Source organism: Halichoerus grypus, chromosome 9, assembly GCF_964656455.1.
Source record: "Halichoerus grypus chromosome 9, mHalGry1.hap1.1, whole genome shotgun sequence".
Lineage (NCBI taxonomy): Eukaryota > Metazoa > Chordata > Mammalia > Carnivora > Phocidae > Halichoerus > Halichoerus grypus.
Window position 1 is genome coordinate 29,229,235 of NC_135720.1, and position 26,869 is coordinate 29,256,103.

At 44.8% G+C, this 26,869-nt stretch overlaps 1 protein-coding gene across 1 annotated transcript; it reads left to right on the forward strand.

Moving 5' to 3' along the window:
* Positions 1 to 4,523: 4,523 nt before the first annotated feature.
* ALDH8A1 (aldehyde dehydrogenase 8 family member A1) lies at positions 4,524 to 26,262 on the forward strand. Its single transcript, XM_036097446.2, has 7 exons — positions 4,524 to 4,725; positions 8,823 to 8,970; positions 10,279 to 10,434; positions 11,997 to 12,146; positions 16,265 to 16,521; positions 19,967 to 20,128; positions 25,197 to 26,262. The coding sequence occupies exons 1-7, from the start codon at positions 4,588 to 4,590 to the stop codon at positions 25,647 to 25,649; spliced, it is 1,464 nt and encodes a 487-aa protein (XP_035953339.2). The 5' UTR covers positions 4,524 to 4,587; the 3' UTR covers positions 25,650 to 26,262.
* Positions 26,263 to 26,869: the final 607 nt, after the last annotated feature.

The window sequence follows — 26,869 nt, forward strand, 5'->3', positions numbered from 1 at the left end:
GGTCAATTAAATCATACCTATATATGGGGACACAAAATAGCTTGTGGCCTTTCTAATATCAATTCAGCACCCCATTAACTGGGTTTAATTTTGTGATTGTCGGAGCAATGTTCTCCTGTTGGAGAAGGTACACGCCTTCACTGCCAGGCTTCTGCTTTCCTCCACACTGGTCACATGATCCGATATTACGGTGGACAGACGGGCTCATTGAAAGGCTGCAGAACCAGGAGAGTGGAGGACAAAGGGTCAGGTAGGAGATAGTCTGCTGGTCAAGGTTCTTGTGGAGACAGAAGGGAGGTGGGGTCCTGAATAGGTATTCTCTCTGCCTGGAATTACCCACTTCTTGTCTGCCTGGTAACTTCCTCCCATCCTTCCTTATCCATCTCCCAAGTTCCATCCTCTGATTCCTTCAGTGAACTCGGGCGGAGCTCTCCATTCCCTCTCTTGGGTTTCTGCTGAGCATAGTGCACACCCCCGGGGTGCCCACAGGCTACTACACTGTGGCTTGTTTAGCGCGCTGTCTCCCTGAGTTGAAGGTGACTTCTCCTGGCATCGAGTGCCTCTATGTTTGGCTGTGGCTTCTGGCATATGGCAGGTGCTCACGTGACAAACACCCTGTGCTTCCTGGTACTGCAGCTGCCCTGGGTAGTTCAGAGCTCCAAAAACACGTGAGAGATCTCTAAATCAGCGAATGCTACCCCTTCCAAAAGGAATAATTTTTGTCAATGAGGTGAAAACACCCTATCCTCTTCCGAAATATTCCAGAACTATTAGTTCTTCAGAATATGAGTATGCTCCGTTTATCATGTTTATAATTTTTGTCAGTTGAGCTTACAGTCTTGAGTCCTCTATTCTCACTGTGCAGGACTGGCACTAATCCATCCACTGGGGTGTATGTGTGGTGGGGGCAGATGTGGTTGCTGCTAATGGAAACACACTTAAATGCTACTCCAGGGGCATGACAAGAAGAGATCAGTGCTCGGCGGAACACGCCCTGGAGAGCAGGTGAACCAGTCCAGAGAATTCATCCAAAGGTACAGTGAGGCAGGTGGAACCACAAGGGAGTAGGGTCTCTATTCTGAGGCCTGGATATAGGATTTTATGTCTCCTTAAGGGAAACAAGGCAAGAGATGACTGGTCCCACGTTTCGAGGGAAGGGCGTGAAGGCAGGTTAGGGCTCAGGTCAAAGTGAGGCTGGATGCTATGTCCTCAGGAAGTGTCTCCCACTTCATTTGAGCTCTGGTTCCAGAGTAAGATCTGTGGTTGGCCTGCATGCGGGGGTCAGTGGTTGCAGTATGGACAGAAAAGGCCTGGGAGGACAGAGGGAGAAGGAAGGTGAAGGGCCATTGAATTACGCCAAAATGGACCAGGTCAAGCTTGAACGGCAAGTGGCACAAAGATGCAACTATGACTAATACCCATGTCAGCTCAGAGGCTGGGCCTATTCCTGTGTGGGGAAGTTTTGAGAAGCACGAAACACTTTTTAGAAGTACTAGGTCCAGGGGCGCTTGGGTGGCTCAGTCGTTAAGCGTCTGCCTTCGGCTCAGGTCATGATCCCAGGGTCCTGGGATCGAGCCCCGCATCAGGCTCCCTGCTCAGCAGGAAACCTGCTTCTCCCTCTCCCACTCCCCCTGCTTGTGTTCTCTCTCTGGCTGTCTTTCTCTCTTTCAAATAAATAAAACCTTTAAAAAAAAAAAAGTACTTGGTCCAGTTTCTCACACTATTCTGCTATTATGTGGCAGAGAACTCCACCGCCATGGTGTCCTTAGAAAGTCCCTTTCTTTAAAAAACTCTCCCTTAGGGACTCCTCTACTTGGAATCTTTTGGATTATTATGAACTATACAAAAAGACAAAGAAATCTGATTAATCAACCCGCATTAGTCTCAGTTGCTTCTGTCACATAATCAGATTTTCTTTCTCAATAGCTTGGGTGAGAGAAATCTCAGTGAAGTGGGTGAGGGGAAGAGAGGGTGATGCTTATCTCTGAGCATGGGTGCTTGGGATAAGAGCGGGCTTCTGGGAGATTCAGAAGGAGCAAAGAAGACACTAGAAGCTGAGAGTGAGAGAACCAGGGACACAAGCTGGGGAAAGTCTGTCTGTCTGGGCTGGGTATTTCCCCGAGATCTCTCTGCTCTAGGCTGCCCGCTACTTTGTTCTGTGGAGCCAGGGCTGGGGTCTGCAAACCGTATTGCTCACATCTCTTGTGAGCGGGCTTTCTGCCAATGGGAGGCACTAGGAAGAGCCTGGGGGTGGGGGGTGGAGAGGCTACCTTCTGTCTCCAGTCCCTGTCAGCATCTGTGCAGCCACAGCGGATAGCTCCTGCGGCAGCCCCCCACCCCTTCCCCGCCCTGCCAGTAGCGGCATCTGCACAGGCCTGCCGGAGCTGCTGTTACCCACCGCTCCTCTGTGCGCCCGCCCCGTCTCAGACATGGAGGCCTCTCCTCCCTCTTACTAGGTGTTACTGTTGCCTGGGTCCCTCAGCTGGACCCGCCCCTCTCTCAGCCTTCTAACCCAATGTAACCATTTCCTCCTATGAGACTCTGAAACACCCACATAGTTTCTGTGTTCTGGAACAGACCCTTAGCTGTGTGCAGTGTTGTATTTGTCCATGTATGTATCTTTTTATTTATGTGTAACCAGGTATTTAACAGAGGCACATCCAAATGACCCCAAATCACTAACACAAGAGAAAGGAAAAAGAAAAGTCACCTGGAAAAGGAAAGCTTAAGAATTTTAGGCTGAGAAAAAAATTTTCGTCTTTAAACTTCTTCCCTGCTTCTTACTGGGTAGGGAGAAGGAGCCTCAAGAATTTGGCCCTGTTAAATAAAATGAGTTCTAATGCCAAAGTTTCTGCAGAGGCTTTGAGTTGCAGAGGAGAAAAGACCAGGGGGGTTGGTCCTTTGTTCAGCAGGCCATCATAGGTCAGTTTTAGATTTGCAGAGAGGCCTGAAGCTTCATTGCTCGGGCAACAGAGAGTCTCTTGCTTTGCATCGGTGATCTGCAAGAATTTTGGAGATTCTTTAGAGAGATACCAATTAAGGCGGGAGTGGGGAGGGCCTGAGGACGTGGGCAACCAGCAAGTGTCCCAAATGACCAATGAATTTAGAATATCGATATCTCACATTTGACTAAATTTTAACTACAAAAGTTACATATTGATATAGGATCACCATATCGTATTCAAGAAATTTAAAACCACATGGAGTAAAAAAAGGAAGAAACCCTCATTTCCCCCCTTCCATCCCCCTCAAGCAGGCGTCCAAGGAGATCCTGTTGTGTATGTTATCCACTAACTTTCTTTTTTCACTTAACAGTACATCCTTCCAATGGCTAAATAACATTCCTTATTCTGGGTATCACGACTCATTATAATAATTGTCAGTTGGTATGCATTTCTCTTGTTTCCGATTTTGAAATTACCATAAAAAGCGGTGCCTTGTGACTTACCTACTTGCACTGGAGCAAGAAATTCAGTGGGAGAGGTTCTGAGAAGAAGAATTACTAGCCTCAACGTGGGCACATTTAAAATGCTGACACGGCCAGACTGCCCTAAGCCGGGTTCTGTGAAGCCTACCGTCAGCGGAGTAGGAGAGCACTTGCTTTTCCACATCTGCACACAGAGCAGAGAGTAGAGATCGTTTAAAATGTTTTCTAGTTTGGGGAATCAGGGCACCTCTTTGTATTTCACGTTCCCTTGATTAACAATGAGGCGGAGTACCCCTCATGCCTTCATTAGCCAATTGCATCTCTTTTGCTATGAATTGCTTTTTTTATAGCCTTTGCTTATTTTTTTTCAATTGGATTGTCCATTTCCCTTACCAATTTATAGAAGTTCTCACATGCATCGTGGCTATGCGTCCCCGTGTGTTTCCTATATCCATGCGTAGACTGGCTTGTGTCCTTACTGGAGTGGCACAGCTGGGAGAATGTGAGCTGCTGGTTTCGGGATGGAGGGACTGTTCACGGAGAAGGCAGCCACGGTCAAGAGAAACAGACGAGAGATGGAAAGAGGGAGTCTGTCTTCAATCACCTCTGTGGGGTGAGGGCTGTGATGTGTTGAGGGAAATCACATGATTTGGAGATAAACGGATTAAAGTTCATTCCTTACTAACTGCGATTTTGGACAAATTAACTTCTTGAGGCTCAGTTCCTTGTACTGTACAGGGGATTTAATGACATTCACTTTATATAGGATTGTTGTGTGGAATAAATGAGCAAATTCATGTCAAGGACTTGCTTCAGGGTCTGGCCCTCCATGTTTGAGCAGTAAACAGTTTATAGTGTGAACCCAATAAAAGGAGACACACAGGTGCCTTCTGACATTTCAAAGGGCCATGGACGCAAGCTGATGTTAGCTTACCATCTTATTATCCCTTTCTCATAATGTACTGGAAGTCTGTGAAATACTCCCGAATACTCTTTGCTCAGAGTTTGGAGACTGGAACATAGTCCTGAGTGTCAGGCCACCTCCCACTTCCACTGATTGGCAAATGAGGACTTTGGGGCTGGAGGTGAGGACAGGGCTCACTCAGGGTAGGGAACTGTGTGGGGGAACCGAAAGGAGAAAGGCAGAAGCTGTCTCCACCATGGCTGGAACAAAGGCACTTCTGACACTGGAAAACTTCATTAATGGAAAGTTTGTACCTTGTGACTCCTATATCGATTCTCATGATCCGTCTACGGGGGCTGTATACTGCAGAGTGCCAGACAGTGGAAAAGAAGAGGTGAGTGGTGCGCCTGGCTGGGGCAGCGCGTTGAGCATCCCTTGGTTTCGCTCAGGTCCTGCTGATCTCAGGGGCATGGAATCGAGCCCCGCACTGGGCTTGTGCTCGGTGCGGAGTCTGCTTAAAGGCTCTTTCTCCCTTCCCCTCGGCGCCTCCCCCTCCCTTTCTTTCTCTCAAATAAATAAATAAATCTTAAAAAAAAAAAAAAAAGAAGAGGTGAGTATATTCACCTAGGGAAGATGGAAATGTACTTCCTGTGTTGATGGATTTCATGTCACTTACTTTTCTAGGAGCAAAGGGAGTTGGGGAAAAGGTGTAGAATTGTTAAATGCTGGCAGGAGGAAGATTTGAGTTCTGGGAAGGTTTGCTTTGTAATGGGACTTTTAGGATGCAGGATTCCCCCGCTATCCAAAAGGAGAGTGTTGTTAGGACATCTTTTGAAATGGCATAAAGTGAAGGGTATCCCCCATTTTCAGAAAGTTCACATTATGCCACTTTGCATTTGGGAAAGAAATACTAAGTCTGGAAATGGCTTTTTTTCACAGAAGTGAAAATCCTCTTCGTATTTCTTGCGGTTAGCGAAAACAGGTGCTAATATAAAAGCGAAGTGACCTCCTGTGAACTTTCAAAAGGGGATACCTATGCCTGGAACAAAGCCCATGACTTTGTGCAGAAGCAAGCAATTAATCAGGCAACTTAACACACAGCTGCATTTCTCAGCCATTCCTTATTAGGTGTCTAGTAAAAAGTATTATTTGTTAAGAATGATCAGTGTTTCTGTTTCCTTTTCTTTACCAAGTGCTGCCTAACTTTGCCAGTATATTCATGGATTTCTAAAAAAAAAACCAACTTGTTACTCCACTAAAACGAGCAAAAGTGAAAAACCCAGGGATTTATTTTATATTATCCTCTAAAAATGCCTTATGTCTTTAAAATATCTAGTGAAGTAAAACTGATCACTTGAATGATGAAATGCAAAATCAAATTCCCATATATTTTTGCAATGAGATTTAAGACCATCCTTTTTCTTACTCAAAGTGCTTAATGGCACAAACATTAGAATTTTATTTGAGAAGTTCTATAAGATGTTGGAGATATATTTAATTAGTTATCAGTTTATTGCATTGACAATGTAAATGTGTCTGGGGTGATGAATGTGGCTGATGTATGTATGCTCATCTAAAGCCTAATGGATTTTATTTTTTAAGGCACAAAGAACTAGATTATTTAAAAGATAACTGTAGCCTTCATATACAAATAAGTATATGTAAATAAGCCTTCATATATACTAAGCTATTCTCTTTTGTTAACTATATTTTAAACCTGTCTTGCATTAAAAAAACCTTTAGACTTGTGCACAAAAATTTGCAAACATTGGCTAATCTGTTGGTTAAACTGTAACCCACAATTTTGTTTGTTTCAAATGACCTGGGACAGATGTGGGAAATCCAGCTTTGTGTTATCCAATCCTCCTGGTCTCGAAGTGTTTTCCCAAAGTGCAGTAAAAAATGACAAATATGACAAATTTAGTTCTGTGGCTAATGGCTCATGCCTTTTCAGAAGATAGAATTTGGTATGGCTGCATCTGCTAGTAGAGAAATAAATATTTTGTATTTCCCAGCAATTTAAATTGCAAATATGCTCTCTGATCCCACAAGTCCCAGTTTTTGCTGGCTTGAAAAATATCGTCAACATACAAGCTGCATGCCCAATTTTGCAGAAAGTCTCTTACAGAAAGTGTTGCTGGTGCTGCTAACAGGTTTTGCTCTGTGCTCTGCGTTCACTAAGCCGTCTAACACAAATTACCCCCAATGTGAGTCATAACAACCTACAAATAAGACTCTCTCATCATCCTTATTCCACAGACGACAGTGAGCTAACATTCTCATCTCTGATGCCTAGATCATTGGCCACACACACACACACACACACACACATTTGTGGTGGCATTTACATGGTAGCTTTGCAGTCCATAAGCACAGACCAGAGTCAGATCGCCTGTCTTCAAAGACCAGCTGCATCCCTTAGTATCTACTGTCTTGACTTAGAGCTGAACTTCCTTGTGCCTCAGTCTCCTTACCTATCAAATGGGAATAACAGTAATACCTGTCTTCTAGTGTGGTTCTGAGGATGAAACAGACTGATAGATGTGAAGCCTTTAGTGTTTGGCATATAGTAAAAGCTTTCTAGGTATTAGCTTTTGCTCATATACATTAATACGTATTCTATATTACACAGACATAAGCCAACTTAGGATGACTGGACTTGAGTTTTCTGCATAGCAAAAAGCTTAGATTTTACATCGACAACCTCAGGAAGATGAGATTTTATTCTGAGCACGGGAGGAAGGAGCCCTTCTCTTGTTGGCTGGCCGCCAGGCCTCGGGGAGGCTGCAACTTCTGGTGGAGAACACCACAGCCCACGCTCTTCCTTCATCCTGTCTGTGGGTCCACAGTGGAGATTCGGCTTTCCAACCGAAAACACCACCTTTCCAGAAATTTATAATTAAGATGAGAATCGTTTCATCCTTTATTCAGCTCAGCTGGAAGTGACTCTGTTTATAAAGAAAACAGAGGAGGAGTGTGGATCAGATTTTGGGGGAGAGGCGGCTGAATTATCAGGTCCCACGATGGCGAGAAAGATGCTCGTGGTTGCCTAAAGCCTGTGGAAAAGGATTCTGAGGCTGGGCCTGGGCCCGGGGTGAGGGGAGGGGGCTGAAAGCTGTGAGTGATTATAAAGTCTTGTCATGCGTGTGAGGGGAGAGGGCTGAGACACAGGCTAGGGATTTGTTATCTCTGGGAAAGACATTGCTTCGACTTTGCTGAAGATCCGAAGACCCATTTTGTCTTGCAGGAATTGGCCTTGCCCGAACCTTTCCATATATTGTTTCCTTTTGGATTTGCTCCAAAACCAGGTCTGCAAGCTATCTGTTCCGACACAGATGGCCTCCATCCCCACAGAGGCCTCTGTCACTGGGCAGAGCCAGGCGGGGCACGGGGACCGTGGCTCTGCCGTAGCAGGCCAGCTGTGGTCTTGGAGCCACAGAGAGCCGGGCTTGAATCCTGATGCTGCCACTTACTAGCTGTGTGACCTCTGCCAGGTTACTTGAGTTCTCCGTGCCTCAGTTTCCTCATCCGCAAAATGGGCATAGCAAAGTCATGGTACAGAATTTTAAAACAGGTTCAATGACATAATTTGTGTGTTTAGCATATTCCTTTATATACAAAAATTAGTCAATGACTATTATGATTAGTCATTCTGAGTGGAAATGACAATCTGAGGATACGATTTCAAACAAAATTTTAGACTTGGGGCACCTGGGTGGCTCAGTCATTAAGCGTCTGCCTTCAGCTCGGGTCATGATCCCAGGGTCCTGGGATCCAGCCCTGAGTTGGGCTCCCTGCTCTGTGGGAAGCCTGCTTCTCCCTCTCCCACTCCCCCTGCTTGTGTTCCTGCTCTCACTGTGTCTCTCTGTCAAATAAATAAAATCTTAAAAAAAAAAATTTAGACTTTATCAGATATGTTGGATCTGGATTAAAAGCTGAGAGATTCTACACATCTACATGAAGTGAGCTCTCTTAGGCTATTCAAAAAAATTTTTGTATTTTGACATGATTGAAAATGTGCGTCTATTAAAATTCAAATAGCTTCTTTCTGATGGCCACATCTGAATACCCTGGTCGAAATGGAGCATTCTTCTTTGTTTTTGTGGGGCCCCTGATTCACTGATTTTGCAGGTAACTTGGCAGGAGGAAGTATTGAATATTTGAAACCAGTCAGAAAAAAATTAAGTGTGGGTGGACCTGTGGATTCTGGATTCATCCAACCTCAGGAGCAATAGTCTTTTTTTTTTTTTTTTTTTTAAGATTTTATTTATTTATTTGACAGAGAGAGACACAGCGAGAGAGGGAACACAAGCAGGGGGAGTGGGAGAGGGAGGAGCAGGCTTCCCGCCGAGCAGGGAGCCCGATGCGGGGCTCGATCCCAGGACCCTGGGATCATGACCTGAGCCGAAGGCAGACACTCAATGACTAAGCCACCCAGGCGCCCCAGGAGCAATAGTCTTAAGGTGACCCTCCTCCTCTTGGTCCTCAAAGATTGACGCCGCGGTGGAGGCGGCCAGGGCAGCGTTCCCCGGCTGGGCGGCCCGGAGCCCGCAGGAGCGCTCGCAGGTGCTGCACCGGCTGGCCGATCTGCTGGAGCAGTCCCTGGAGGAATTGGCGCAGGCGGAATCCAGGGACCAAGGTGAGTGCGGGGCTCAATGCAAAGTGCAGCGCCAGGGAGACGTACCCTCCTTCCAGCTGGTCAGGTGACCTCTTGCAGACCTCTTGCCTCTTAACCACAATGGCTGGGACTCGGGTACTTCCTCCATATTAGCGCCCCCCCCCCCCCCCCCCCGGCCCCATCAGGCTGGCCCGCGCCTGAGATTCTCATGGCAGAGGTGGAGTTGGAAAGAAAAACCACCCAGGAGGCTTGCATCTGGCCGACTCCCGCACTCTGATGGTCCAAGCAGGTCACAGTTGAGTCCAAGTTCCAGGGTCAAGGACATAAATACACTTTGTCCACTTGGTGGAAGGCATTGCCAAGGTTTTTGGCAAAGGGCGTGGATGTGGGGAGAGAGGAAGAGGAGGGCCGATCGTGCAATTCTCCACCAATTCTAGGCAGATCGTTTCAAAGCAAAAGCAATTGAAGAGCCATTACAGTCACGTTATTTAGAAAGAATTGGATATGTCAGTACTGCAGTCCTCACACAGCTTCCCAATTTTTATCTCCTTCCCAGAGGCATGGGTAATGTAGTAAATGTCCATAAATCCTTGCAGTAATATCTGTTAGGAAAACCCGAGATCTTTTAAAGTCATATACATGCTATAAATCAGCTTAAAGTTAGGAAGCAGCCTGAGTCCAAACCCTTAAGAAGAAGATGTTTCCTGTTGGTGCTGCTGACACTGGGAGTCCCCCTGAATCACCAAAGACAACTAAGGAACAATCCAGAAAAGCTATGTTTCTCCTTTTGTTCAATCCAGGAGCTAGGGCGTGCATGGGGCACGTGGTGAGTAAGCGAGTGCCACACAGCGTCCTCGGGGTCCCCTCAGCCGTTCTGCCACGTGCCCATCTTAAGGACTCCACCATGTGTTGGGGAGACATTTAGTAATCATCATCTGTTTGTCAAAGTGGTTTTATTGTGTCATGCAGATCCCGCTGTCTTAACACCCATTACTCCAACCCCTTTGTAGCATGTACAAAGCTTGGTGATTTTGAATTGAAAGAGCTGATGTGAGCAGAGTGGTAGCATCTGGTGGATTCATGATAGCCCTGAACTGTTCAGCCCATAAAGCATAGATTATTTCACTCGATTTTATCTGATAACGTCACACCTAATTATTTCATGGTTCTGTGAAACCACAATCAGCTGTCTGTGTCGTCAGGGAATGAAGTCTCAGGCTGGAAAGAACCAAGGCTCCGTGAGCGTGAACTGGGATACACGCGAGATCGTGTCTCCACTGTCCCTGGTGAAGTATGCCGACCGTGCTTTCTGTTGTTGACTTCTTACAGGGAAAACCATAACACTGGCAAGAACCATGGACATTCCCCGGTCTGTGCAGAACTTCCGGTTCTTCGCCTCCTCCATCCTGCACCACACATCCGAGTGCACGCAGATGGACCACGTGGGCTGTCTGCACTACACGGTGCGGGCCCCTGTGGGGATCGGTAGGTGCTGCTCAGGGAAAGCCTGGTCTGCGGGGGTGCGTAGGGATGCTCCCTCAATTCTGTAGAGCTCATCCAAAGGAACAGACCAAGAGAAAGGAAAGAGCGGACTTCTGCTTTGACCGAAAATTAATGGGCCTCAAAAATCGATTTCTGGTTTATTTTCCTTTTGTCACATTACCTGCATATTCCTAGAACATTGTTCTCAGGAAATTACCAGGAAAAGAATAATGCTGGGAGGAGATTCACATGCGAAGATTCCCCCGCCCCCCACAATTAAAAAAAAAAAAAGTTTATTTCCAGAGATTTTGGATATGTGCAGGGCCAGTTTCATAATATTTGTATACTTCAGGATTCTTATCTGAAAAACTGGGAGCATAGTTTAATTTTATATTTATATATTTTAGTGAGAATTAAATAAATTAGTAAGTGTAGGGCACTCTGAAATTAGCTGCTTCCTGCTTTCTTTTGGAGGACATGTAAACATGAGCAATGACTCAAAATATCCACTAGAGGTCACTGTTCCTCCAACCACCAAATACCCGTATTTATTAGTTACATTTTTATGACAGGATAAATAAATTAAAAGGAACGAAAATGGGACATATTACCACTTTGGTTATTTGAACCCTTTGGAAATCATATTTTGAAGGAATTGTAAAAGCTCAAACCTCCCTCTTGAATGAATAATGCTGAAAAAATATTCTGTTATCCTCTAAAGAAAAGATTTTCTAACGAGAAATATAATCATATAGAATATATGTTTACTTTCACAGCATAGATTTTAAGGGAGGAGTATAAAATAAGATGAATCCATTTACAAATTCATAAGGTAGATTTTTTTTTTTTTTTTGGCATGCTTTATGGTTGGAAACCTGGTTGGTTTCAGAATATTGCATGGGGACACGTTCTAGATGCTGGTTCTGTTACTTATTTAGCAATCCTATCTGGTCATGAAAGAGGTGAGAATCTAGAGAGAATTTTTTATTAAAAAGTCCTCTGGCTAACCAAAATGGATCTCATAGTCTATGCATCAAAATTCATTGGCTTTACTAATCGGAAGGCTTCCACAGGACAGACTCAGAACCCATTTGCTCTTATTTTACCAATAATTCTAAAAAGCTTGAGATTTTATGTCTTAATCCACAACAGGTTAGAAACAGTGATGGAAAAACTTAAAAGAAATAGTAGCTAGACAATTTGATGATGAAGAAGGAGAGAGAAGTTTAAAAAAAAAATGTGAAGGTCGGTCTATAAATCTCAAAACTCATCACATTCAGAAACTGTTTAGTAACAGGTGACAGCCTCTTGGCCCTGGAGCTTACATTGCCCTTGTTCATAAATACAATTGGTACATCGTCAAGAAAAGAGTAAATTGTATTGATTTATAGTTTTCAAAGGCACAGTTGCTTGTAATACATTTTAGAGTTATTTCCCCGAAGTTGGCTACAAGTAAGCCAAAGCTTTATGCAGGGTGAAGGAGTTCCACGTTAATAAACCCAGTTTGGCCAGTCTAGTTTGAGGGGCCTGCCATTGGTGGCAGTGTTTCTGTTCTCCTCTTGTAGCCGGTCTGATCAGCCCCTGGAATTTGCCACTCTACTTGCTGACTTGGAAGGTGGCACCAGCCATTGCTGCTGGCAATACTGTGATAGCCAAGCCCAGCGAGCTGACTTCCGTGACTGCGTGGATGATGTGCAAACTCCTGGAGAGAGCAGGTAATGAGCGTTGGGTCTGGAGAGGCACAGGATTGGCTTTGGGGCTGCACATTTTATGGGCTTCAGCCACCTCAGCATCCTGACATTTGAGAAGTTGTTTTGGATAGAAATCTGCTCAGAGCAAAATTGATTCCATCGACATCTTTGGTTTTCCTCTCTCTGATCCTTTTCTGAGAAATCCCCTTCATGCACAGGGTTGGATCACACTGCTTCCTCTCTTCACCCCTGTCTGTGCCACTGCAGGAATAGTTCCCCCAGCAGGGGGGTTGGCAGGCAGTGATGTGATTGCACAACTGTGAAGTGACAGCAGGCTTAAAGAACTCAGTCAACTCAGATACCAGTCTGCTCCTGGGATTGTCTTCAGTGGTCAATTTAAATCTTATATTTGAACCACATGTTAATCTTGATGCAAATAAGACTACTGTTAGGGACTTCTCTGGTTTGTATGGTTATACGATACCTGCTAGAAATAGCCATTTTCAAGAGATTTGAATACACCTCCCTCAGTTTTCCCTGCATTTGGAGCCAATGTGTGGAAGCTGATACAATATGGCTCCATGTCCTCTTTATGTCAACAGTGTCATGGCCACATTCAAGGTATGTTCCTGGGTATGTTCTAGGGTATAACTCAGCATGGGCACAGACACCGCACCAGGGTTGGAGGGTGTCAGGGGACCCTAACTTGCAACCCACAAGAAAGCCCCTTGCTATTAGGTCCCTGAGCTCAGGTCTCCATACACACCCTGGGTTGGGATGATGGGTGGCTGTCTTTCTGTCTGTCAGTCTCTGCTGTTTGTACTTCCTTAAAGCCCACAGAAAAGGTAGTACTGGGCTCACCCAATCCATAAGGTAGGTGGTTGGAAAGAACCCATATCTCCCTCTTCTGGATACCTTATCTCTCTAAGCAAAAACATACATTTTGGCTTCCAAGAAAGTTGGGCCAGTTCTTTACTCTAGGATTTAGATGGCAGGTTGAACTGTGTGGCCTTATGACCCTAGTCTAGCTTCCCATTTCCCTTGTATTGTACAGAGGAATGAGGCCTCCCAGCTTCAGCCTTTGGGTGACATTTATGGATGCCCTAGGCTTCTGGAGGGTTATGATAGAAATGTGCCTACCTCTCCCATGTCCCACAGGTGTCATTCCTTCTTTACATGAGGGATCACATTCTAATGCCATTCTTTGCAAAATTAAGTGGCTAGTGTCTACAGAGGTGCAAGACCTTTCTTCCCTGTCTGTTGACTATAGATTCCCTGGAGTGGACAGAAGTGGGGCCAATGCTCTGCTGTGATCTATGTTGGGGAGGGCAGCCATGCAGGTGGGGTGGTGCCACAGAGCTGTGTTCCCAGAACCACTCTCTCTTGAAGTCAACCACATCTTGATCTATGATGATTCCTCTTCCCTAAGCACTCTCCCCTTCCATACACCCAGCACCTGGTGTACACAAGAGTTTTACATTTCCATGTATTTACACAGCATTGATCTTATTTCTTGTGAATGAATAAGCTTGTTATACCAAGACAGTTCTTCCCTCCTTCCCTGCTGCTGCTGGCTTTGCTAAACTTTCTTCCTCTGGCCACCACGGAGAGTGTAAGGCTCAAATTGCACCTGTCTTAAGCCCTCAGTTTCTCCATTTGGATTGAGAATCTGTACGCGAAACGTTTAATAGTGTAAGAAAAAGAAAGCTAACATGACCTGCTGGTGCATTCTTGATATTTAAAGAGCCAATCCTTGAGTCCTGAGCATTCAAACAGACTTGACAGATGACCTTCCTGTGTAGTAAAATCATTTAAAAAAGTATACAGTGAGTACCTCTTTTATAATTCTAGAGTATTCATTTCTTCTTGGGGGTACCATATGTATGCCTCATTCCTGAAGTGTCCACTGAAAGCAGATTTCTGGCCCTTCCTAGTTTTGTTTTGCCCAATGGAAGCTTGCTGCCACTCTGCACATCTTTGTCGCTGGTGGAGGGACTTTATGCCCTGTGATGTCTGTTAGCCATTTACTCTGAGTTTTACCAAATTGTTATTTGCCAAGGTAGTGCCTTCTTTCTCTGATAACTGGCATATCTTAAGGGCAGAGGGCAGATGTCTCTAGAAAAATTTCATTACTGTCTCCATCAAATGGCAAAGTGGTACTGAGAAATAATGGCCAGTAGGTAGCTCTTAACATATTAACACCGAAGTTCAAGGAAATGTAAAGCATTAATGTCATTGTGTAGAAGGCAATTGGCCTGCTGAAATGAACTCATTTTCCCGGGGTGATACTTTTGTGGTGTTTCTAAGTTTTCTTCACTCTTTGTTAAAATGCTGTTATATACATTAGAAGCGATTTGATCCATTTTTGCCTTCAGGATTTATAAAGCCCAATAGTCCACCTTCTCTTGCCCCCAAACCCCAATCAGAAAATATCGGGCAAATATTCACATGCCCACTGTCTGATGGAGATGCAGGACCCCACCCTGCAAATGGTGGGAAACTTGTCCTTGTTTCTCCCCCATCGACCACTGTGAGGACCCCTCTCCTGAGCCTCCTCTTTGCCCCAATGCAGGGCTCAGCTGCTGTCACATGGTGCCTGGCCTTGGACCTCCCCTCCATGGCAGTGACCTGTGATACAGGACTGACCCAAGCTAGATTTTAAGAAGTCTGCACATGTGTGTAAAGGCGGGGCCATTGGAGGTGAAGCTCTGCCAGATACCACCATGAGTCACTGATCTCCACACCTGTCTCCAAGGCTCAGCTGAAGAGGGCCTCGTTTGTCCCCTCAAGTGATCAGGCTAAGGTTCTGGCTCAATGGGAAGGTGTTCTGGATGATAGTGGATCATCAATGAGAACTTGTTATTTATACTTTAAAAGCATATTCTGGAAGAGATGGTTTTAATCCAACAGAGTGTGTTTCTATTCAGGACAGAATGTCCAACCTGGACAGGGAAAGATAGCGGGAGCAGGGAAGGTAGTTCAAAAACCTTACACGTTGGAGGTTTTCTGCATTTGCTGTACTTCGAGGCTGAAGAAATATGGGGAATAAACTCAGCTAACCTCCAGACAAACCCTAAGAGCTTCCTGGACACAACACAATGGCACGCAGATTTTCTTTCTGGACATGTAAAGCTTTCCAGAGTCAAGGACCATTTCTGATTTGGATAATGTACACGAAGCCTTTATTCATTCATTCACTTAATTATTTGTTAACCATCTACACTGGGTTTTGCCTCCTAGTGGCTGCTACTTGACTTCACTTTGCCTCAGTTTGGATAAGGTGAGGATATTAATCCTCCCTACCTCATCCAGTTGCTGGGAGATCTAAATCGCTTCCAGGAATGATTGGCCTACAGTGAATGTGAGCATTTACTGGTATTGATCTATCTGGCAAACTAGGGCCAAGGCACAGTGGGGACTGTGAGGAGCAGAACACAGACACCATTTTTGCCCTTGGATCGCACACCTGCCAGTGTTGGCTAGGTAATAAACAAGTAAAGCCATAAACACATAAAAAAATACACGCAAACGTAAGGCAGTAGGGTCTCATGCTAGAAAGATGGGGGCACCTGTTTTAGGGTGTACTTGGCACTTTAAGTCAGTCCTAGAGTGTATGTCCATATCATGGGACACAGGGACCTTTAACTCAATGCTCACCTTCCCGGAGGAGCCCTCCCTCCCTTCCCTGGGCCCAGACAGTCAATCTCTTCTTCCCTCCACTTCACATTTTCACACTGAATTGTGACTCCTGAATGCCAACTTGGAGCAGGGCTCTCCTACCTTACAGGGCTTGACCTGCCTGAGGATATCTCTATGCTCTCAGCCTCTGATGCCTAGTTAATATTATGGAATGAATTAATTAGAATGTTCCACTCTTCATTTTTCTAAGGCAAAGCACCTGGAGAAATCCCACGTAGGGTGCCCTGGAGGTGGACGTGGCGCCATAGTCTTTGCTTCGTTATTAAACTAGAGGCAGCCATAAAAGTCTACTCCCCCCCATTCAAGCTACTGCACTTTCAAGGAAAACCTCAATGTCACCCAAAGTTCTCAACATACTGAGAAGAATTACTGTTGTAATTTCTGTTACTGTGTCTGTATCCCATCCGGATACAGACCTGGAGACCGTTCTGTTTCCTGTCCAGGTGTCCCACCAGGTGTGGTAAATATTGTGTTTGGGACAGGGCCCAGGGTCGGCGAGGCCCTGGTGTCCCATCCGGAGGTACCCCTCATTTCCTTCACGGGGAGCCAGCCCACAGCCGAGCGGATCACACAGCTGAGTGCTCCCCACTGCAAGAAGCTCTCCCTGGAGCTGGGGGGCAAGAATCCCGCTATCATCTTTGAGGACGCCAACCTGGAAGAGTGCATTCCAACGACTGTCAAGTCCAGCTTCGCCAACCAGGTGTGTCCTCTGTATTGGTTTGTTTTGTTTTGAGTTTGTTTGTTTGTTTTTAAACTCTGTGACCCAGTTAGGCTGGATCTGTTTCATCACAGTGCCAAGCCAGGAGTGAGTGGGTTAATCTGGTGCTATTTCAGGGAAAGGAGATTGTGACATTGTGTTATTCCACTGACTCTGTTTTGTCTCAGTGTCCACCTGTGGTTCTTGTAGAATCATAGCTTCTGTTGGGCAAGCTCCAGTTCTTGAGCTTTATCAGGTACCAGCCATGGGCAAAATGATTGATTGTTTGCTTCTCCAAGCTTTTTCATCCCTTTATTCATAGAGTCACCCCCATTCTCTTCTTGCTGTCTAAATGTCCTATCTCCAGTAAACCTTGTGCTCCCCCAAAAGCATCCCAAATGCAGCACACATTTAGAAATAAATGCCTAAACCAGTCTAGAGAACGTTTCTGATGTTGGAGTCATGGATGTCACGGAGTCACGGGCAACTTTGCATCTCCTGAAATTATGTGACAGGTGTTTTTCTGGAGGCCTCAGTTCTCAGCGGATTCTTTGAGGCCACGGTACCCCAAAGGGTTAGGAACACTGACCCAGACAGACCAAACTGTAAGCCTCACAAAAAGGGTACCTGTGTCTGCCTTGGGGCCGCATTTGATCTTCAATGCCCAGGATCAGGCTTAGGGTAGAGCAGGTGTGCACAAATACTGAATGATTTTCTCCAAAGGGTCTGCTTTTTAAAAATTTTAGCAGCGAAAAAAGAATTAACTAAAGAGTTAGAACCACCATAGAAAGAAAGATGAGTGAAATGAGATATATCTTTAACTTGCCCAAGTTGCCATAACCTTTTGAACCTTCATTTCTTTACCTGTGAAATCATGAAAGTAATAATGATGCTTTCCATTAGCGATTTTGTGAGCTGTAGAATGAAAACCATTCCTGACAGTGGTTATTTTCGTGATCATTATAATTGTAATTATTTCTCTCGCAGTAATTCTTAGAGAAAGCGGCTTTGCTCTGTACCTCTCTCTACATCTCTATATACAGGTATGTCTGTATCTATAAAGAGAGTTTTTCTGGATCAATAGACTTAAATTTTAGATTTTAGAAAATAGATTTGTAATTTTATGATACAGCTATTTTAATCATCAAAATAAACAAGTATCAAGTATCAAAATGAACAGTTAAGTCAAGCATTTGGGCGGCTTATAGTGACAGCATGGGGAGTGGGGACAAGCTGTGGACTGAGAATCAGCTGAGAGGACACCGGGTGAACTCTGCATGAGAGAAAACGCACTCTGAGCGTGGAGATGGGCTATAGCTTCTTGGCTACCAGGACTGTGCCAGAACTTGAAATTGCTGAAAGAACCTTCCTCTTGGGGGTATTTTAAATGTCAGTGGGGAAGAGGACAGGAACCCAACTACTAATTCAAGACAACAAACAGACTTTAGGCAAACTAGAGGGGCTCGTTTCTTTTTCCTTAACCGAGAGATGAGTCCCATGTGGTGAACACTTCTTCCTCAGTTGAACATAATGGGCCACTTTGAAACATCTCTGTCACGCGTAGTCTCCTTTGGCTGGGGGCACACTCACACTCCGACACGCTGTGGGACACAGAAGAGATGAATGTGGACTTGCACATCACTCAGACTGAAGCTGAAACTTCCTGTGCCCGGTGGCCTTGGGCTTGTGTTTGTTCAAAGCTCCATTTCCTCATTGTAAGCTGGGAAAACTACTGGACCACAGAATTATTATGAGAAGAGCACCCTGCACGGTGCCTGGCACGCAATAAATAATTTCCCTTTTCTCATTTCCTTGAAAGTCATGCCACTAGAGACCCTAGCATTACCTATGCTTTCCTGGCACCAAGTAATCCGGAAAACCCTGACTGGGTAACCCCTCAACTCTCTTTACCACACCCTCCCTTCCCACACGGCAGAGGGCACTTATGTCTAGAGATTTCCCAAGCCAGATATGCAGATGGTTCTTACAGTGATCTTGGGTTGCAAAGAGAATTTTTTGTTTCAAAACAATGATGATTTAATTTGGACAATACACTTTTGCCCAACTGTCAAAATAATTAGAAATATTCCATCCTTAGGATGGTTGTGAAGATCAAATATAAATGTGGTGAAAACTGTTATTTACGTAGATATATACTTACCATACATACATAATGCTTTGAGATGTCTAGACTGTGGTTTGTAAATGATCGCATGTTATATTAAACGATAGTAAGGATCATTTTTCACTCAGGCTCCTGTTAGCACCTCTGCCCAGAACCTACAGTATCTCTATTCGGATGTCTATTAGGCATCGGAACCTTAACCTGTGCAAAGCAGAACTGTTGATTTCCCTCTCTCTCCTTTCCCTGCAATACCACTCCTCTCCCTTGGGCTTGCTTTTCGGGGGCAGAGCACTACCATCTGCTCTGCGGCTCCATCAAAAACCTGGGACTCAACCTTGTTCTTACCCCAACCTTCTGTCTCACTAATCCATCAACCCATCTTGTTGGCTCAATTATTCTAATATATCCTGGAACCCCTCACTTCCGAGAGCATTGATACCAGTCTTCTTGCACCTTGGGCTCCCGAGTCCCTTTACGAATCTGGTGACGTCGGTGGACACCTATCACTTTGCTCATCTCCGCTGGTCCCGCCCTGGTCCAAGCTACCTCCACTTACCTGGACTTCTGGAATACTCTCTGAACTCTACTCTTGTAGATCCCACTCTCGTTCCCTTCCATTCTATTCTCCACACAGCTGCCGGAACGATCATTTAACAATGGAAATCTGATCATATCATGCTGCAGCTTAAAGCCTTCCGTGGACTTTTCATGATACTGGGAGCAAGATGCAAACTCCTTGTGAGCCTGTGGGACTCGGCGTGGTGTGGCTTTGCTCCTCACCTCCTGCCCTCCTTTCCTACCCTCCCTACCCGCATTCCTGCCTCCACTCCTGGCCTCAGCCCTGCTCGCCTTCTTGCCTCGCCTCACACACCGCACCACAGCAAGCATGCTCCAAGAAGCCGCTCTACCCGCCTGCTGAGCATTGCCTCCCTCCGTGTCGCCTGGAGCTCAGCTAGCCCCTCCCCATCAATCGAGTGTCAATTCAAATACCCCCTCTTCACAAGGGCCTTCTGGAACTCCCTCTACTAAAAGGGACTAAAAGTGGCACTTTTCCATTGATTTCTATTCCCATCCTCTGCTTAATTTTCTTGTATCACTTTGCTCATGACCTGAAATTATATTATTGATTGAGCACATTTACTTGTGCTGTTGTCTGACTTCCCCACAAGACTGTGTGTTCCCCGTGGTGGGACTTTGTTTTGTTGATCAGTGTCTCCCATGGCTGAGACCCATGCTACGGGCAGGTAGGTGCTCAGAAATGCAGGGTGACCTGCCCATGAAGGAGTGTGTCTTGTCGTTGTCCTCACGCGTCATTCTTGGCAGGGTGAAATCTGCCTCTGTACCAGCAGAATCTTTGTCCAGAAGAGCATCTATAGTGAATTTCTGGAGAAGTTCGTAGAAGCTACCAGAATGTGGAAAGTTGGCATTCCCTCGGATCCGTCGGCCAGCATGGGAGCTCTAATAAGTAAAGCTCATTTGGAGAAAGTAAGTAAATCTCCGCGAAGGAAGTTTGGGGAGAAGCTCAGTGTAGAGCATAGCACACAGTCATGCTTTGAAATGTTGTTAATTACTACCCTATTCTTAAAAAAATTCCGACCTGTAGGAAATGGCCTCTGGATACAGAGTCTACAAATGTTAGATATGAATACACAAATGTAACCCAGGTTAAAGCAGCATCTACATGGAATGAATGAATGTGAGAAGTCAGCATGGAGATCCCATCAAGAGCGAGGAAGACAAATTTCAAAACATAAGGGTCAGCTGATAAGAATGATGTGGACCAAGGGCAGCAGGGATTTCCATTGATAAAAGTTCCCAGTGGAAAGGGTTTTCTGCCTGTGGCTTAGAGCAGATGGAATTCTGGACGTGCCAACAGGCACGATCCAATTACATGGTCCTTAGTGGGTAGGGTTAGTGGTGGTCTACGTGGGAGAAGCCATTGATGGCCTCTGGCTGGTTTATGGAATTAGGCCTTTAAGGTCATCTTAATGGATTACCTGATGTGACTCCTAAGATAAGTCATAGAATGTTGGAGCTGGAGGACCTTGTTTTTAGCCATGGTAACTGAGACCCACCATGGAAAATATGCCCCCATCAGTTGGCCAGTGAGGGACAGAGCCTTTACTTAAGTCTGTAGAAATCTTTGACACTGCACAGATTTGGGAGATTTACTACATTTTAACTTTAACACTTTTTTGGGGGTCTATTTCTTCTGTTTTCTCAGTGAACTAGGAAGCAGGGTGAGGAGGGGAGAAGGTGCGGAGGGTTCAGTAGGGAGGAGAGGGTGTGAAACACTCCTGCAGGCTGTGGACAAAAGCCAAGAATCCTGGGTGCCTGGTGGCTCAGTTGGTTAAGTCACTGACTTCAGCTCAGGTCATGATCCTGGGGTCCTGGGATCGAGTCCCGTGTCTGGGCTCCCTGCTCAGCGGGGAGTCTGCTTCTCCTTTTGACCCTCCCCCCCTCATGCTCTCTCTCTCTCAAATAAATAAAATATTAAAAAAAAAAAAAAGCCAAGAATCCTAATAGATCTAAACCACAAATTATATTGGATTTTTTTTAAGACTTGAAACATTGACAAGGTTTTAGGCCTGGTGTCATCCTCTCCCTCACATATCTTAGCCCAGAAATGCCATCTTTTATGAAACCAAATTATGCTGGAAAGACAAGCGTTTATTTCACATGTTGGTTGGATTTTGTTTGCTTACTGTCATTTCAATGTAGTATACTTACGTGCCATGAATAACTCTGAAAATGGTGATGCTTACAGTTAGCAGGTTTTTTTTCTGACCACATTCAAACATAAGCCCAGATTTATCTTTCAAACAGAAGTTTTTTTAAAACTCCCATGTATTTTTACCATCATATGTTTTCCATCTCGGTCAGATAACTAAGAAAAGAAATAAACTTTCTATTTTGGAATAACTTAAGATTTATAGAAAAATCTCAAAGATAAGGCAGAGAGTTTCTATATCCACTCACGCAGCTTTCCCTTTTACTAACATCTTCTGTGTCCAGGATACAATTGTCCGCACTAAGAAACCAACGGTAGCACATGACTATGAGCCAAACTGCAGACTTTTCAATCAACTTCTCTTGACTTTCTTCTTGATCCTTATAGAAAATAATTTTTCAGCCACTTGCTTATTAAAATAAAGTACAATTAATTACTCTGTACTCATCTCACAAAGCTCCATGGCTCCACTGCTTTTAAGGAGAAAGATTTTGTACACACAGTTAAAATTTTCAAAATAGTTTATCATTGGCCAATGTATTTTCTTTTTCTTTTTCTAGGGAAGAACACTAAAGATGTATTCCCATTACTCCACCACGTATAAACTTGCTGCGATCAATGCAGCTCTCTTGTTTTGTGGTCCTACAGACTGGATCTCTCCCCGCTAGAGTAGAGCGCCCCTCAGGTGGGCTTACATTGCCTCCCCCATGTGAAGCCCCAGGGCTGTCCTGCTGAGGCTCCGAGGGTTCCTCAACATCTGCCATCCTCACTGTTCCACCCTGAGCATGAGTGCCCAGATGCAGGGAGTCACGGCTTCCCCCTCTGAGTCTCCCACCAAGTGGACCCACGATGGGTGGCTTGCAGATCCATTCTTGTGGGGAGGCCCTGGGTATCTCGGCCCTTGAGAGAGAGAGAGCTAATGGAAGCAGCTAGGGCCCTATAAGTGTGGCCTTTCCAGTGGGACTCTTTTCAGTTTGCTGTGATGCTTCGGAGATCAAGGAGGGAGTGGACACGTTCCACTGGTAGTCATCTTTCCTCGCCTCTCAGAAAGCTGCGTCCAAGGAGGCCTGGCGGCCATCTTTGTATTCCACTTCTCCTCTGCAGTTTGTCTGTGTCTTCTTTGAAGCAAACTAGCCCTGCAGAGTCTGGGGTCTTTGTGTCCATCTTACTACTGTGTGGTTGTCACGATAGATGGCGAGGCAGTGCCAGAAGAGTCCAGTTAGAATATGTAGAAGCTGTTCCGTCATGGCGAAGGGCGCAGAACCTCGCAGAGACGCAGCTTGCTCCTACGTGGGGGAGAGAGACTCGCCCGCCTCCCAGTGATACAGGTGACTCTGTCCTCAAGGAGTGAGAAAAGGCTCTCTGCCTGTTTCACAGGTTGCTTTTTGTCTTTGCTTTAGTTCTTCTTCTTACCTCCTCGGATGCTTTTCCACGTGGCTGTCCAGAGCTCGGGCTAGATGCCAGCCTGTCCCAAGATGCAGGAAATCGGAGATGGAATTCTGAGTGTTTACAGTGAGGCTGGCAGAGCGCAGGGCACGTTCACAGGTGCATCCCCAATGGGGCAGGCTGCAGGCCATTAGCAAAGGTCCGCTTTGGCAGGTTGCCATCTTCTTTTGTCGGGTGGGCTCATCTCTGAAGTCTCCCAGCTCGTAAGCGTCAGATGGTGTGTTACACCATCACCTTCTTCATCAACAGCACCAGTTGGTGACTGGCATTCAAAAGACTTACTGCAAGCCAGGCATTACGCTAAATATTTTACATACATTTTATCTAAGCTTATGAATAGGTGGGAATGTTAATCCCATTTTTCAGAGGGGAAACTGAGCATCGAAAATCCCTCAGTGAGCAAGTGGAGGCTCTGGGATTTGAACACTCGGGCTCCCCCGCCCGCCCATCTGTCCTCTGTGCTCAGATTTTATGGGCAAAGCTATGAAGTACTAACTGCTCTCGGCTCTCAGAGAAAGTTCTGTAGTAATAATTTATTACATTTTAGGGCATATTACCAGTCATAACATTTTCTTTTTTCCATATTTTCCTGAAAATCTCAGTTCCTGAGCTGCTAGTATAGATATCATTCTATCATCCAGAAAATAAATTTAGTTTAGTGTGAGTCATCTTATACGTTAAAAATTTTGAAAAGTTCACAATTTGAAAACTGACACTTCCTTCATATTTTATTATCCAAGAGTCTCTAAGAGATAATCATGAGATTCCATATAGATGAGATCATCTAAAGCCACTCCGTGTTTGAATCATGGAAAAAAGTTCTGGTCCTGTGTTCAGCAGGCGCCCCTGGAGATCTTTGCCTCGACTTGCCCTGTTCACGTGCTATGCTGCCTTTGGCATCTTTTAATTAATCTGAGTGGGTTGTTTCAAGAGGAGTAAGAGCATAGGGGAAAGAGAAGTCCAGACCTAATTTAGTCTCTACCCACAAACTAGACTCGGGCTTTTCTGGGAGAGCTTTGAGATCATTGGGCATGTTGGGGGAAAATGTATAACAGAGCAGAATACGAAGCTGTTCCAAATAATATATTTTTTAGAAGTCTTTGACTTCATGGCTTATTAAGTGTTCTATAAATTAGCGCAAAATCAATAATAAAACGACATTACTTTTTTATTTTTACATGGAAAACACATAGCTCTACATTGAATATAGTTCTACAATGGAGTACTTATCTAATCCTGGGGCAGAATGCTCAGATAAATATTTGATAAGCAGGGATCCAAAGTATGACTTCAAAATTTACCCTGCCTTTGATGTACTGCTTAACTGTTGTTCTATACTTTTAATTTTTGGGATGACTTTTCTACTTCTCCTATACTTATAATACCCCTCAGGGGTAGGATAAGGTATCATTGTGACTGCAACAAAATTTCCATATATAAACGTACGTATCATTTTATAATAGGTCATTTCTACAACCATTGTTAATAAACATCTGTCACTGTCTCCGAGTTACTGGGTTTACTTTTTACATAATTTATTTCCCATTATAGTTAGCTATTCTATATTAACTAGATGTATTTTCAGAACATAATCAGTAATGAGACTAGAAGTTAGAAATGATTTGTTCTGAAAGCCTAGCTATTGAAGGGCATCTTGGCCTTTCATGAAATCTTATGCACCATTCAACTTCCCATGTTCTGCAAGGGACAGAGCCCCCCCAAAAGTGAGGAACTATTCTTTTGTGTATTTAACCACTGAATATACCTGAGTGTGAATTCTAGCTTTCCTGTTTATTCATTGTATGAACCATCTACCCTTTTTGAGGCTCAATTTTTTTTTTTTTAAAGATTTTATTTATTTATTTGACAGAGAGAGACACAGCGAGAGAGGGAATACAAGCAGGGGGAGTGGGAGAGGGAGAAGCAGGCCTCCCGCTGAGCAGGGAGCCCGATGCGGGGCTCGATCCCAGGACCTGGAATCATGACCTGAGCCGAAGGCAGACGCTTAACGACTGAGCCACCCAGGCGCCCCTTGAGGCTCAATTTTATCATCAGCAAATAGGGGATAATAATATGTAGCTAATACAGTTTTGAGAGAATTAAATGAGAATGTATGAAAAGCATTTATCTATGTGCCTGGAACTTAGATAGTAAAGAAATTACTCTCCTCTTCCGTATGAGGGCTGGATGCCCAAATGATGGTCAGAGCACTTCTGCCCTCAGGCTTAGCAGTTGAGCAATAAGATAATCAACTTTAGATTTCTTCACAAAGGCTTTCTACATATTTCCTAGATGATTCAAAAATATTGAATTTTCTGCTGCTTTGTGTCAAGTCAAATGGTAAGATGTTGCTAATCATGGTTTTCACCCACCCAGGTCAGAAGTTACATCAAAAAAGCCCGGATGGAAGGGGCCCAGATTCTGTGTGGTGAGGGGGTGGACACATTGAGCCTCCCCCGCAGGAATCAAGCAGGATACTTTATGCTTCCCACAGTGATAACAGACATTAAGGATGAATCTTGCTGCATGAAGGAAGAGATATTTGGGCCAGTGACATGTGTTGTCCCCTTTGATAGTGAAGAGGAAGTGATTCAAAGAGCCAACAGCGTTAAATACGGACTGGCAGCCACAGTGTGGTCCAGCAACGTGGGCCGTATCCACCGGGTGGCTAAGAAGTTGCAGTCAGGCTTGGTCTGGACCAACTGCTGGCTCATCAGAGAGCTCAACCTGCCTTTTGGGGGGATGAAGAGTTCTGGGGTAGGTCGAGAAGGAGCCAAGGACTCTTATGAATTTTTCACTGAAATCAAAACCATCACCATTAAACACTGACCTTGGCCGGTGGAGAAGCTGTTATGGTCCATTCCTGGCTGCAGAGAATCAGTCCAATGCAGTGAGCAGATGTGCCGGCATAAAATCCAGCCATATCTTGGCTCCGCGGGTTTTCTCTACCTTATCCTCAGTAGTTCGTACTTTTATTCATTGTCAGAGAGGATGTCTATTTTCACTGTGAAGTCAAAGAAGAGACTTCTGAGCAGGAAGGCACAAAAAGGAAGCCAAATAATTGTAAGGCTCCTTCTCTGTTGTTGTCTTCACTCTAGATTTTTTCATCATTTTGATTGAATTCTTGGGAATTTACAGATAATCATTTTTTTTTCATTTTTAAATATATATATATATATATATATATGAATGTAAATGATAAATATACATGGAATTTGTCAAAGCAGGCCTATATGGTAGGTCCCACTAAATACATCTGTACAAGGACAAAGAAAATTAAAATAATGACTACTTTTGGAGGAAACTTGAAACAAGAAGTGGGAATAGTTTGATCCATTTCTACTTTGGAGTCTAATCAATTCCAATTCTTCGTGTCTGTCTCTCATGAGGCTTACAACCCACTAATCCTAAAAGAATAAATGTTAAGCAATTTTAGTAGCCAGTATGACATATGTCTTCTTCTTCAATTATCCTTTATTCCTCTTTATCCCTATCCTCTTAGGGGTATGGACTTTATGCAAAGTAATAAAGGTATTTCTCATGGCTTTTTTCTGGATCCCCCTAATGATCAGAGGAGAAAAGCGAGGTTTACAGAGATTAAAGTAGCATGCTCAAGGTCACACGAATGGTATGGGGCAGAGGAAGGATTTGAACCCAGGGCTGGCTCTCAGTACCCAAAACCACGATCTCTGACTACCGCACACTTGCCTTGGGTTCTGCTCCAGAAGCAGCCACATACTTCTGGTTCATGGAACACATCGTGTTGGGTCTCCTCTCCATGTCTCCCTCCCTCTCCCCCTCTCCCCTGCCCCACTCATCCATGCAAGCCAGGAACTCCTCAGGCACAGCCCTTCCTACACCAGCTGAAACCATCTGTTTGCATGGCTGACTGCCCAGCTGGACAGGAATTGCCTGAAGGCCCAGGCAGGTGCTAATCCCCCCAAAGTCTCCATTCCCAGCACAGTGCCTGGCACACAGAAGGTGCGCAAAACAATTTCCAGGAATGGAATGAAGTCTTCCCGGTGCTCTGGGGTATTTGTAGCATGGTG

Excerpts from the sequence above, each read along its gene's own strand:
- ALDH8A1 (XM_036097446.2), top strand. The coding sequence starts at position 4,588 with ATGGCTGGAACAAAGGCACTTCTGACACTGGAAAACTTCATTAATGGA. Across the intron at positions 4,726-8,822 it reads CAGACAGTGGAAAAGAAGAG|ATTGACGCCGCGGTGGAGGC; the intron begins GTGAGTGGTGCG and ends TGGTCCTCAAAG. Across the intron at positions 12,147-16,264 it reads CAAACTCCTGGAGAGAGCAG|GTGTCCCACCAGGTGTGGTA; the intron begins GTAATGAGCGTT and ends TTTCCTGTCCAG.